This window comes from Cydia splendana, chromosome 1 (genome assembly GCF_910591565.1).
Source record: "Cydia splendana chromosome 1, ilCydSple1.2, whole genome shotgun sequence".
In the NCBI taxonomy this organism is placed as follows: domain Eukaryota; kingdom Metazoa; phylum Arthropoda; class Insecta; order Lepidoptera; family Tortricidae; genus Cydia; species Cydia splendana.
The window spans coordinates 23,120,491-23,134,707 of NC_085960.1; the positions used below are offsets into that span (position 1 = coordinate 23,120,491).

At 35.5% G+C, this 14,217-nt stretch overlaps 1 protein-coding gene across 2 annotated transcripts; it reads left to right on the plus strand.

Moving 5' to 3' along the window:
- Positions 1 to 707: 707 nt before the first annotated feature.
- LOC134801188 (androgen-dependent TFPI-regulating protein-like) lies at positions 708 to 13,141 on the plus strand. Of its 2 annotated transcripts, none has more exons than XM_063773826.1 (4): positions 708 to 852; positions 9,988 to 10,128; positions 11,987 to 12,207; positions 12,811 to 13,141. In XM_063773826.1, the coding sequence occupies exons 1-4, from the start codon at positions 832 to 834 to the stop codon at positions 13,103 to 13,105; spliced, it is 678 nt and encodes a 225-aa protein (XP_063629896.1). In that variant the 5' UTR covers positions 708 to 831; the 3' UTR covers positions 13,106 to 13,141. The 2 variants fall into 2 exon arrangements, with proteins under 2 accessions (XP_063629896.1, XP_063629828.1); XM_063773758.1 differs by lacking the exon at positions 708 to 852 and adding an exon at positions 8,710 to 9,033.
- Positions 13,142 to 14,217: the final 1,076 nt, after the last annotated feature.

A 14,217-nucleotide genomic window follows, 5' to 3' on the forward strand; every position in this document is an offset into this window, starting at 1 on the left:
AAATACGGAGTATATATGTGGATATATCTTGTCGATTCGAAACCCTTTTAAAATACGTTCTTTAATTTGAGGTGAGAGTTTACCTTATCGACGGGATGAAGATCAAATGTTTGACAGGTAAGATACCTAGGAACATTTTGTATGGGAATGATCATTCTTTCATTATTTTGTTTTCGTAAATGTTTCAATGTTTTTAATGCTTATTCTGCTATTCTAGGCCGAGACTAATCCAACAAATCAAAAACCATGAAAATCGGTCCAGCCGTTCTCGAGTTATGGATGCTGGAACAAACACGACTTTGTTTTATATATATAGATTGTTTTATATATATAGATTGAGTGACACCTTAAAAGGAGAAAAGAACAACACAGTATTTTTTAAACAATTAAGAAAGAACTTAGTAGACAAATGTTACTATCATATAGAGGAGTATTTCAGGGACAAAGATGTTTAGTACGCATAAGATTTGTATTTATTGTTATTTATTATTTATTGTAATTAGGATAATTTCGTTTTTAAGTTCTAGATAATTATTTTTCTGCTATGCCCCACCCGGGTTTAATAATATGATGTGTATATTTTGTATACTTATGTTATTTAGCATGAATAAATGAAATGAAATGAAATTTCACAGCCAGTGACTTTGTAAGCTTATTTGTCTTCCCGCCCCAGTAGGAGTAAATTTCGCTCTCCAGCGAATTCGTTTGAGTATCTTGAAGACTTGTGAATTTGATCGCGACTAAAGAAGTTTGTGTCGCGGCAAACCGATGTGTTCCTGATTGGAATAGTTCTAAACTACTATTCCGAAGAGCCGTTACGACGCCTTGCTGATGGATACCAACAAGTTTAGGGTCAGGACCGTAAAAATAACATAAAACTGTAATTTACATAGATCCTATACGCTTGCTATTGGAGCTTATAATATTAACACTAATCTACTTAAATTTTCAATTGAAAGCAGTACGTAATAAGATTTTTCATTGACCGATATTCATAAATATTACTATTTTGTCACCTTGTTACAGTAGACTACTAAGAAATGAGACTGCTGTGAAAAAACCGGGCAAACTCGCGCACGAAGGGTTCCGTACCATAATGCAAAAAACGGCAAAAGAAAAACGGTCACCCATCCAAGTACTGACCCCGCCCGACGTTGCTTAACTTCGGTCAAAAATCACGTTTGTTGTATGGGAGCCCCACTTAAATCTTTATTTTATTCTGTTTTTAGTATTTGTTGTTATAGCGGCAACAGAAATACATCATCTGTGAAAATTTCAACTGTCTAGCTATCACGGTTCGTGAGATACAGCCTGGTGACAGACGGACGGACGGACGGACAGCGGAGTCTTAGTAATAGGGTCCCGTTTTACCCTTTGGGTACGGAAACCTAAAAAGAAGAAAGAATCTAAACACTCAGTTCCACTAAAAACGGAAACTAGAAAAATAATTTAATGACCAAGAATATAATGTCCGACAAGTATAATTTATAATAGTTTCAGTTTCTAACCATAGTTATACGTTATTTACCAGTGCAGCAAGTAAAACGCATTTTCATTATTTATAAAGCGGATAAAAGAGCGGATTTTAATTTACAGCGCAGTTAAACGGTTTTATAAACGCCGTTAACTGCACGGGGGCTAGTGGTTAAAGTCCAGATAAATCACGTTGTTACATTATTCATATTGCTTAAATGCCGATTCAAATTTATCAATTTGTAACAGTTTTGATTTTGCTAAGACACGACCTTGACACGCTGCCGTGTCACGCGCATCTCATGTAACTTTAAAAGTTGAGTTTCGAGATAATTACGTTTAAAGTTTTAAAGATTCAACTGCTGTTATCGTTGACGGTTCATCGTCAATTTTTTAATTTTTCTAATCTACATGTAGGAAATATGGTCACAGAATAGGCCCTTTAATTTTTTTTCCACATAATTGAATAGTTTTCATTTTATTCGAATTAAATGGTTCTGCATGATCAACTCTTCCATACTATAGTGGTCACACGAAGTCATGTAAGTCAAGTTACATGACATACGCGTGATAAAACGTGACACGTATTACTTGACCAATATTGTTGTCGTATAAACCAAGCGCTCGGCCAGTCATGCCTAACTCCGGCAACTTAAGAAACGATGGTATTATTTTGGTTGTGTCAGTCATACAACTCAAGTTAACTGAGTTGTGCCTGACGCCATCGGCAAAAAAATGAAGTTACATGAGTTAGTCATATGCTTTTCTCAGTAAATAATGAAGATTTTCAAAATTTTCTCTTAGAAGATATATCTTAAATGGTTTTTAAGACGATTTAGACTGGTTATCCGTAACTCATGTAACTAGAGTTAACGGAGTTAGGCGTGACACGGCAGCACGGCTGGCAGTTCATTTCACGCGCATGAACAACGAGCGAAATGCCTTATGTTATGACCAGAGATCGTACATTTTCCAGCATTTTTGGTGCAGCGGAATTGGTATAAATAATTTCAACCCTAATTAGCGTTAATTACGTTAATATTAACCTTAATTTACCATTTCAGTTGAAATTATCTATACCAATTCCGTTAACACCACTCTGCTGCACCAAAAATGCTGGAAAATGTACGATCACTGGTTATGACACGACTTTATACGATATTCTTACGACATATCTAATCCATATCGTCGTCCATGTCACCATCTAGTCGTAATATCGACGTAATTTAAAGTTCTAATCGGGCCGTATGACACGCGCGCGGAACCAATCAGCGTGAATGATTTTCAGGTCGTGTCAAAACAAATTAAACCCTTAACAAAATGTTGCATCAGATCCGACCTCCTGTTCTTATTATAAGCAATCCCGGGATAACACGATTTTGTAAAACAAATTGAAGGATATAACTATTTTAATTTTATGCGACTGGTCATAACTTTTTAAAATATTGAGTATTCGAAAAGCGACTAGAAAGGTAAGAAAAAGATTTTTATTTATCAGGGTTATTAAAAAAAAAATATAAGTCATCACCAAATTCTAACCAGTGGTAGCTACTGAAAAGTTTAGCTTTTTGAGAAAAAAATCCCAGTACCACCCTTTTGTCTTTGTCACATATAGTATTGGGGAATCAGTATGACTCCAATATGCCACTGGACGGTCGACTCAGTCTTAATTTGATTCTGTGGACATTTTTACGTAAACAAATAAAAGTAAGTCGAGAATTTCCTCTTGGGAATATCCAAATCGCAAAGTAACGTAACGGTAGTAACGGCACGCCAAACAATATTATGTTACCAGTATTCTGTATAATATGTCCGTTTAGGCTTGAAGAGGTAACAAACAGACAGATAAAGTAGGGCTGCATAGCGCTGTCTCGCTCGCAATTCGCATTCGGCGCCATTGTAATAACCGCCTTACTGACGGAAAACACATTGGTATTTTCCATACTCCTGAAAGAGAGAGTCGATAATTCATACCGCAGGTATACGAGTATGCCAGAAACGAAGACTCAATATTTATCGTATTTAAGGTTCTTGTGAGAAACTTAGGTAATAGGCCTAACTATTTAGGGGGAGTCCGGGAGACTTGCCCAAGTGGTAGACTTGAACCATTGTTATTTCAGAAGTTTCAAAACCACAATAGGTTTATTTTATCTGCATGCCAAATAATATATTTATAAAATGTTAAAATGTTTTTGGTTTAAAAAACTGTGTACACTTATGGTAACTAGTTACAATTCCTAGAAGGCTAAGGAATGTTAAATGGAAAGCTATTATTATTATTCCCAACGTATTGGAACGGGGTATAACTATTTTATTGACAATCTAATTATTATTATTTTTCCAATGTTTACAATGATACCTAATTTTAATTGTATATCTCTGACATACCTATTGTATAAATTACGCATCTGTATTCTGTGACAATGTATGATCAATACAAATAAAGAATATGAATACACTTATGTAGACTCCCATCATGTCTATGTAGGTATTCCGGACTCCCCTTCTACTTGAGGAAAGTTAGTACAACTCTTAGGAGTAAGACGAGGAAAATTGTAGTTTCAAACCTGATTTGAAGTATCATTCAAGAAACTGGTTCGTGTTTGTTAATTTGAATTGTGAACGGCTAAAACAAGGTAAATACGTATAGTTTTACACTTTTACTAGAATATGATAATGCCTGAGATTGACAAGCGCTGGTGGTCTAGCGGTAAGACCGTGCGACTTTCAATCCGGAGGTTGGGGGTTCAAACCCCGGCTCGTACCAGTGAGTTTTTCGGAGCCAATATACGTACGAAATATCATTTGATATTTACCAGTTGCTTTTCAGTGAAGGAAAATATCTTGAGGTGACCGGATTAATCCCTTAACCTATTGACCACCGTAGTCTGATATACAAGACAAACAACATCGGGCTCATTTCGCCGCGGTCTGATAAATAAGACAAAACTTCGTATAACTTCGTGCCCCCCGGCGACACGAGCACGCTCGATGACAAATTCTATGGCGCTCAAAAGGTTAATAAATCCTAGTTTCCCCTCTGGGTTGGGAGGTCAGGTGGCAGTCGCTTTCGTAAAAACTAGTGCCTATAAGCCGTGGCAAATGCCGGGATAACGCGAGGAAGGAAAAGATGATGATGCATTAGATTGCAGATTGGTTTGCAAGCTAAGTAATAATATTATGACAAAGTTTACATTATACACGGTGTAACATGAGGAAACCGAATAATTTTAACCACGCATTTCTGAGGTCAAAAGAATGAATGTAGAATCCCAAACAGATTCTTACGTTATTAAAACATCAATATTATTTTTAATACTGCAGATATAGATTTAAATACAGTATGTAGAGTACTATTGTACATGTAGATTTTAATATTGTACTGCACATGAGCTGTCCCTGAAAACTTCTCATACGTGTTAATAAAAGTGGAAGATGGCATAACTGTTGAATAGCATAGAGCAGAACTAATTAAATACTCGGTATGGTTTATTCATTTCTCGTTGAATAGGGGTATTCCTCTAATATGCGAGTAGTATATAAAATGCTAAAACACGCTAGTGAGTATAATTTTTTTTCGTAACTACATAGAAACTAAACCTATATAAACCTTTATTTTTTTTCAGCTATATATCTAGTTACTACAGAATACTGCGAAGTAATAGCGTGCCTGGTCCAGGTATTACTAAATTAATTTTGAAGATCCTGCGTATATTTTTTTATACATTTTCCCTAATCTATTTTGAACTTTTGTTAAGTAACTACGGGTTCCAAATTCAAAAACAAAACTAATTCTTCTGGGTCTCAGAGGCTACTAAAACTTCTTAAGCGAGAATATACGAGAACTAACGCGCAAAGCTTAATGGAGATGGCGCTACAACCGTTTAGAACATATTTTGAGAAAATGATTTATTTCAAGTCGGTTTTCTGTTTTTAAATATATTGCATAATAGTTTTATATACTATTGAATAAGTAACAGCTTTTACAAATGTTCATCTTAGTTTTATGTACATTTAATATAACAAGACGAATGAATACATAGACACAAGAGTAATATCTCTAGTATGCGTGAAGTCAAGACATCTGTCGAAGACACATCGAAGTCTTCTCTACTTCACTTTAAACAGTAGTCAATTAACGAAGGGATAAAATTATTGCGTAAAGTTTAATTAACTTGACATTCTTATCGTAAAGCCCAAATAAATTCCAGTACTTTGTTGGGGATTCCGGCAATGAGATTCATGTCAACCCGAGATGCCAGGCCGAGACTTGCCCTTATAATTTTGATTTGCAGTCCGGAACCAAACTTCACGGCAGGCAATTTTGAATATTAATAATGAGACGTATCTATCGCGTCTTATAAAATATTTGGAATAAATTAAATAACTAAGTATGCCGTTTATAACAGCCGAATGGAAACAAGGCACTCTGAAATATGACCCAGACCATACACTCAATTTTACTATAGTCTCAATTTTATTTGGTAGGAACTGCAGACGGAGACGTGACGTGAGACATTCGCATCCGGTGTGCGCTGGCCTTTACACCTTGTCAGGCCGCGAAGCCAAGATGCCAATCGCTTACGCTCCGTAGCGATCGAAACGCAACTGTCACTGTCACACTAATATGGAAGAGTGATAGAGAGACCTAATGCTTTTCGTTGTCGAAGCGATAGCGATTGTAACCTTAGCTAGGCCGGCAGATCATGTACCTACGCCATATACTTAAGCTACCAGCTTCCGAGGGCTGGTATCAATAAACTCGAAAACTAATTAATGGAATAGACAGTGAATCCATAATAGGCTTCTATTGCAATTTTTTTTTGCAACAACAACTAGTTATTTAATTTACAAGGAGTGAAGGGAGGGCAGGAAAATACAGAAACCCCCTAAAGTATTTAATTTTTATTACCTACAAATAATTACATACCTATTTTTTTTAACTAGCACGAATAAAATACATTTTGATTAACAATCATTTGAGTAACAAGCATCTATATAGACACAATCACCATCTTAAGTACTTACTCATAGTATTCTTAGTAAAAATATAGCAAAAAGAAAGATTAATAAAAATAATGCACTGGAAGAATCGGTAATAGAAAAATATTATGGTATCACATCAGTCTGATTTTTGTTCGACAAACTTTGACGTCAACACCTTGGAAGTTATTTGAAGTTATTCCGACCCCTTATTGTGCACGAAACAATTTTTCCTAGAGTTTCTGTTCAGCAATAGTTTGGTTATTTTGGGGAAAATAGGATATATGTACATATTATAAGAGCAAAGACAGTAATGAGTACCTAGTTAACACAAGGTCAAAAATCTGCTGTTAACAGCATTTAGGTACACCACCTAGCAGTTACTTATGTAATTAGTGCGGGAAAGACAAAATCGAAATCGGCCACAAAGTACCTAAGCATATCACGGTACGTTGTGGCTGGCGATTTTTGTCCCAACCGCCCAAAGGGGCTGACTACTGATGAGGTGTCATTGACCTCATTGAATAATTTTGCAACACGTTTTGAGGAAAGGAATAAGGCATCTTGATCATGGTTAGGTACTATAGATACAAGAATGATGTCTAATTGTCTACTATAATATTAGACGACCGGTCTGACCTAAATAGTAGGTAGTGACCCTGCCTATGAAGTCGATGGTCCCGGGTTCGAATCGCGGTAACAGCATTTATTTATGTGATGTTGACACAGATATTTGTTCCTGAGTCATGGTTGTTTTTTATGTAGGTATTTTAAGTATTCATATATTATATATTATGTATGTATATCGTTGTCTAAGTACCCACAACACAAGCCTTCATTAGCTTACCGTGGGGCTTAGACAATTCGTGTAAAAATGTGCTATAATATTTATTTATTTATTAATATTAAAAGACACTTGTGTAGGTATGTTACACAGCTTATTGTTATTTCCCTACATGTACGGTACGACACAGACGGAGAAAAATTTATAAATGTATTCCAGATTATTTATGTAAACCTATAACTTTTTTTTACTATTTAATACCTAATTAAAACCAAAATATTACTTTGCTAATCCGGGAAAAGATAACCAATACACAACATTACATTACATTACATTACATTAGGTATTTATTACCTATCTAATTTATCATAATTTCAATATGCCATCATTTATTGCTACAAGCCGAGGTTTATACCACAGCCTTGGCTTGGCAGCCGGACGCCTTATCACTACGCTACCTACTAGTGTTTTTATTGACTTTATTGTCCATATGTAACAGACTTGGCAATCATTTCTTATTTGGCTACAGCAATCTAGAAAACAAAACAAACGTTGTTTTTCTGATTACACTTAGATACCTTACTACGTAGTAGTGGAGGACCACAGGTTTTGTTAATAGTTGAGTGTGCTCAGAGCATAAAATGGTCAACCACGGCGTTGCATGAACAAGAGATTTCCTTTGGCAGGATTGGTCCTTAGGACCCAAGGATGGATTTAAGCGTCTGCGACGTCTGAGGTTAATAATTCTTTAAGTTTAGGTTATAAGTCAAGTTTAGTATTATTTTCAACTAAATCAAAGATGTAGACATAGATTTCATCCAAATCGGTTCAGCGTTTTTTGATTTCCCATACAATCCTACACCTTACCTTTCATTTTTAAGGGATTTTTTTGGAATAAAAACTATTCTATGTTCTTCCCCGGGACTCAAACTATCTCTATACCAAATTTTATCTAAATCGGTTCAGCGGTTATTGAATCCCCATACAAATTTCCGCCTCCCTTTTTACACCCTTTAGGGATTATTTTTGAGATTAAAAGTATCCTATGTTCTTCCCTGGGACTCAAACCATCTCTATACGAAATTTCAACTAAATTGGTTCAGCAGTTTAAGCGTGAAGAGGAATAAAAAAAAATATTTTCATATTTTATGTGTTTTTACTTCGGAATGGTGCCGGAATGATATCATAAATGAATTTGGCATCCCCGATTTATACGAAAACGATACCAAACTTGGCCTAGTAACTAAAATGATATAGATATCAAGATAAAGCTGAGAGCCCCCCCCCCCCCCCCCCCCGCCCCTAAAAATTAACATCAAAAATCTCGGCGGCTCCACTTCTTAAAACCATCCTTGGGTCCTAAGAACCAATCCTACCAAAGGAAATCTTTTGTTCATGCAACGCCGTCGTTTAGGGCTTCCACCCTCGACTATAACTGTATCTACCAGGAAAAAACATCAAACGAGTTTAACGTTTCTCCATAAATACGTGCTATATGGCACACTTTTTGCAGTCCTTGCGTCTGATTTGGATGGTGGACAAGTTTTGATATTCATACAATTGCAAAGTGTTTACTTACAATGTCAAAAATACTAAATGAATATTTAAGTGACAGTATTTGGACGAGTGAAAAATATTTATTGAAAATGAGACTATGGTTTTACAGTTTAACATATTGTTTCATGGTCGTCACTGGGTTAATACTACTACGAATAGACTTTACTGTTGCCGAGGATCCTGCAGTAAGACTGTATCATCACAACCGCTGGCTACTTATTACTTCATGGTTTAATGTGAGTTTTTTTAATAGTTTGACTAAAAAATAAATAATATTTATGATTATGTATCTATACATCTAACTAACCATGTAAGTGGCCGTAGCATATAGGGTCATTGCATCAGTTCACCGTCCAGTGCCTGTTTCCGTCAACTTGGCGTAGTTGCTATAAAAATTGTGTACCTATAATTTCAAGGATTCAAGAATTGCGTATAATTTCAATATATTAAAATTATAGACAATTCTTTGTGGAAACTACGCCAAGTGAACGGAAACAGGCACTGGACGGTAAACTGACGCAATGACCCTGTTATTTGTATTTTTAAGGCAATAAGTATATCTATGGTGTCTATGGATCAAGCATAAGTACCTACATTTAGTATTTTCATTTGTTCCCGAAAGTTAAGGATATTGTATTTGTGATACAAATTGCCAAAACGTTTGATATAACTACCTGAAAACTATATTGAGCCCGGTTTTGGATGATATAAGTCACAGCCAGAGGTTATGCTCCGGTATACAGGTAACTTCAGGTTTTTTTTTTGTTTTTTCTGCATTTTACGTCCTGATGTGTATCGGTGTGCCATTTGTGATTGGATGGATTTTGATCGTAATATGTAACACTATCAACTGGAGGATTTTTTTTGTCTAAACTTTATAAATGATGTTTGACAATTTTATATGTAGTTATAGAAGATAATAACGTTTCTATGAAAAAGTTATAACAAGTTGTTAAATAATCGTTAGTCTATCATTTTGACAATTGTGTTTAGAAAGAGTCAAACATGAACATATTGAAATAAAGGTTTTGAAATTATGAATATGTATTGTGTTACTTACTAGCACAAGTTCAATCGAAAGTTTAAAGGCACGAAATAAATATAAAACCGCATTATTCTGGGAATAGTTCATGAATGATGTGCTTGTTAATTTGTTGATATAATGCGTTATTTTGTTTATATGTTTGCAGTTAATATCGTTAGTGTACACGCCAATCTGCATCTACTGCGACTGGCGCGAGCTCCACGGCACCAGCGGCGTGAAGCACGTCACCAATCTTAACAAATTCAGATTCGTATGTTTCTCCAGCATCCTGTTCCCAGCTACTTGTGTAAGTTTCCTTGTGTTTTTTAAGTTTATTTAAAAATACGCTTAAAAATTATTTATATTTAAAGATATTTATTGAGCAAATTTTGAACTTGCTACTACATATTTTTGATGGTGCGAAATCGACACAGTTCGTATTTCGGTGTCAAAAAACCGGCCAAGTGCGAGTCGGACTCGCGTTCCGTACTCAATTTTTAACAACGTATTATTTATATGTGAAACGCGAGTAAATTGCCTTTAAAAAACCCGTAGGGGTCGGATCAAAAACTAAGTAATTAGTCGGAGTCACGCTTGACTGCATACTTCTAATAGATTTTCTTGTCATCTATATTTTTATTGAATTCCGTTAACTTCGGGGTATAGTTAAGTACGTTTATAAGAACTAAATGGCATAGTTAATTTTCAAAAAAAAAATTTTTTTTTGTTTTCAGTTTTGTTTTTTTTTTGTTTAAAAAGTAATTAAATGTAGCATATAGCGTTGTTGTAACACGGGCATTACATTTAACTCAACCAAACAATTGAAATCTGTGACATATCAATGTCATTTCGTACATCAATCGACCGAGATTGTACTTAAGTTTAGTAGCAAATATATGAACTCATTCTAAACACTAATCAATATGTAAGCCGGCCCTAAGGCAAGTGTACACGCTTGTAGAGGCCTTATAGGAAAAAAATAAATTATGGATTATCTCCGAAATGGACTTAATTAGAACATCGGTGTCTTTGAGAAAGTTACTTGATTTAAGCTCAGGAATGCACCCTTGAAATTAACGGAAATCAAAAAAAACACGGTGTAGATATAGAACTATTTTGTATATTTTTTTCAAAATTTTAGACCCAGTAGTTTCGGAGATAAAGGGGGGGAATGATCATTTATTGGCTATTTTTCTTAAATAACTTCTAAACTATTTATTTTAAAATTACAAAAAATATATATTTGAGATTCTCAAAATGAGCTCTTTCATTTTATATGTAACACGGTAATAGTTTAAAAACATTATTTTTTAATTTTCTCATTTACTTCCTAAAAGTGGCTTCCATCCATGTTTAAAATTAATTTGTTTACGTGTACCATGTTTATGTGTACCAAATTTCAACTTAATTGGTCCAGTACTTTTGGAGAAAATGGGCTGTGACAGACGGACAGACAGACAGACGCACGAGTGATCCTATAAGGGTTTCGTTTTTTCCTTTTGAGGTACGGAACCCTAAAAATAAGGTGACTGAATGTCAAAAAATAAGGTCGTAGGTAAAATTTTTTTTATCAAAACAACTACACAATTTTTAATACAATCGCAATTTATGCCATTTTAATAATGAAAACAAACCCGTTTAGCTTGTATATTGGGATTCCCACCCACTACCAACTCGCTTGAGTACGAACTGTATGGCTAAATATCAGGATCAAGACTGTGTTATGTGCATGATTCATAAATAAATAGTATTCTAATCAGTTTAGATAGGTAGATACGATAGTATAGTAAATAGTGATGTAGAGTTCAGAATAAGGTAAAATAGGGGTTTGTGTCTACAAAGTACAAATATTGAGATTGTTTGACACGATTGAGATATTCATTATGTATGAACTCGGTGATAAAACAACGCTACATGTGGTTACACCGAGTTCATTAAAATCGTCTCAATAAGGAAGTAGATATGTTAATTTCTATGGAAAAGTAGAATCATGAATATCATGATAAAAGATGAAATCAAAAATAAAAGCTGTAGAGAGAATTTTGTTAAATACTGGAAAAGTCTGTTTGCTTTGGATATTACACATAAATAATGAACTATGCATATTTTCTCGCGCTCTTCAAGCAACAAGCAAGAAGTTTTTCTAATGATTAACTGTTTCCCAGTTCTCAGATATCCTGTTCTGGAGGCTGTGGACGAAGAACCGCGAGCTGGTGGCGCCATCTGCAGTGGACGTCCTGGTGCCTCTGTGGCTGCAGCACTGTCTCCACACCATCACGCTGGTCATCATCCTGTTAGACCTCGTGCTGGTGCCGAAGAGAAGACCTAAAAACCTAAAATTTGGGGTCTATGTGTTGACAACGTTTCTAGCTGCCTACGCTGTCACGTAAGTGAAGGAGGAGCCCCAAGGAACATACTGCCCGAAACGAACTTTAAGATACGTTAGTTAATAGATCTAGAAAAAATATGGATTAGATATGTCAGTGTCAAACGTGACGTTTCTTCAAACAAAAACGTCACTTGACACTGACACATCTAATCCATATCGTTTCTAGATCTATTAATTGATCTATTATCTTAAAGTTCGAATCGGGCATATACTCACGTTTAAAAACTTTTATCGCAAATGTTTGTCACAAATCCTTGACATTTTCTGGACTACAGTAATTCTCAAAACTCAAGGCTTTAAATAAGATTATACACTGGCCAACCAACTTATTTTGTATTTTATAGTTGGTTCGGCAAACCATTGTCATCATTTCTCAGTCATTTCTAAAGTCATACCTTTTCTTAATAGTGACGGAAATGGTTGCACATCAAAAGCATTTTACCCTAATTTATATTGATATGCAATTTATTATTATGATGATGTGTAGGTAAACATTTTTCGTATATATCTATGTTCGTATGTTCATACTATACAAATATAAAAGAATGATAACGTGGGTGCAACGCTGAATAATTTTACATATTAATAATATATTTCCAGATGCGGTCGCAGTATAGTAAACAACGAGCACATTTACCCACTGCTGAGGCTGTTCAGTGGATACAATTTTATCCCGTTAGTAATATTTGTGAGCGTAGAACACTTTTTCTACTTCACAATACAGTGGCTGATACTCGATTTAATATGGGGTCGAACGACGCAAACTCATGCTTTGATATCTTTACTAAGATTTCCAAGTCGCCAATTAGAATTAAACGAAACTAGAAAAGATAAAATGGAATTACCTAATACTGGAAGCCAAATTAAAAACAGCAACAAAATAAAAACTTCCTAAACTAAACATGTAGTTGCATTAGCTAACATACCTGCAAGATCCTACAATATACATACATTATTAGTCTCTAAGTAATATTTAGGTGCTAAATTATTTTAATTATGGATAAGATATTGGAGAAAATTAACAGATAAAGTGAAATCGTAAATAAAAAAATATTCACAAACCCCTAGTTTTTTTTTGGTTTACTCCTATATTACCGACATTAACTCACCAGTAGTTACACTTTTAAGGGCCACTTGCACCATTCACTAACACGGGGTTAACTGATTCAACCTAGAGTAACCATGGTTACCAGTACAATTTGACACTAGGTTAATGGTTTAACCGGTTAACCCCGCGTTAGTGGTATGGTGCAAGTGGCACTAAGATTGTAGAATTGTATGAAGACCACTAATCCGTAAGTAATTAGGGCGAGCGAAGCGAGCCCTATCACTATTCGACAAACTATGCATTCTTGTGGTACACTTTACGGAAAAACTACTGCACTGTTAGGTTTGAGATTTAACATAGTAATTTAAATTCATGTCTAGATGTGTTATCAAACATAAAAATATCATTTTATAACCCTAAAAAAACAAAATAAAGTAATAACACTTTGTATTACTACTAGCGCCATCTGTTGGCAAAATAATGAATCAACATTCGTGATAATGTTAATTATTCATTTCTCTAACAGATGGCGTTAGTACTGTAAGTAGTGATGATGAGGATATCCTGTTATCCCTCATCAGGGACATAGGACCCGCACGAAACAAAGTATGGGCTCATGCTTGAGCGAGTTCAACGAAAATACGTTTATAAACGGACTTATGGATACTATCCATACCTCTTTCCATCCCGCTTTGTCCTGGGAATGGTAGGCCTCGGTACTTTGGAGCTCAGACGAAAACTGATGTTAATAGTGCATTACCATTCCCTGATTCATGGCGGGATCGACAATCCCACTATTTTGGGCCGGGTGGGTCTAGTAGTTCCCACGCCGAGCTTCCGTTTGGAAGGTACGAGTACTGGTGGCGCGCGTTGCCGACGCCTCCTGGCGAGCCCTGAGACACGCACTGTGTACTCGTATGCCGCAAACGCGCCCACCGCCCGAGCCATCTCTCTAATAA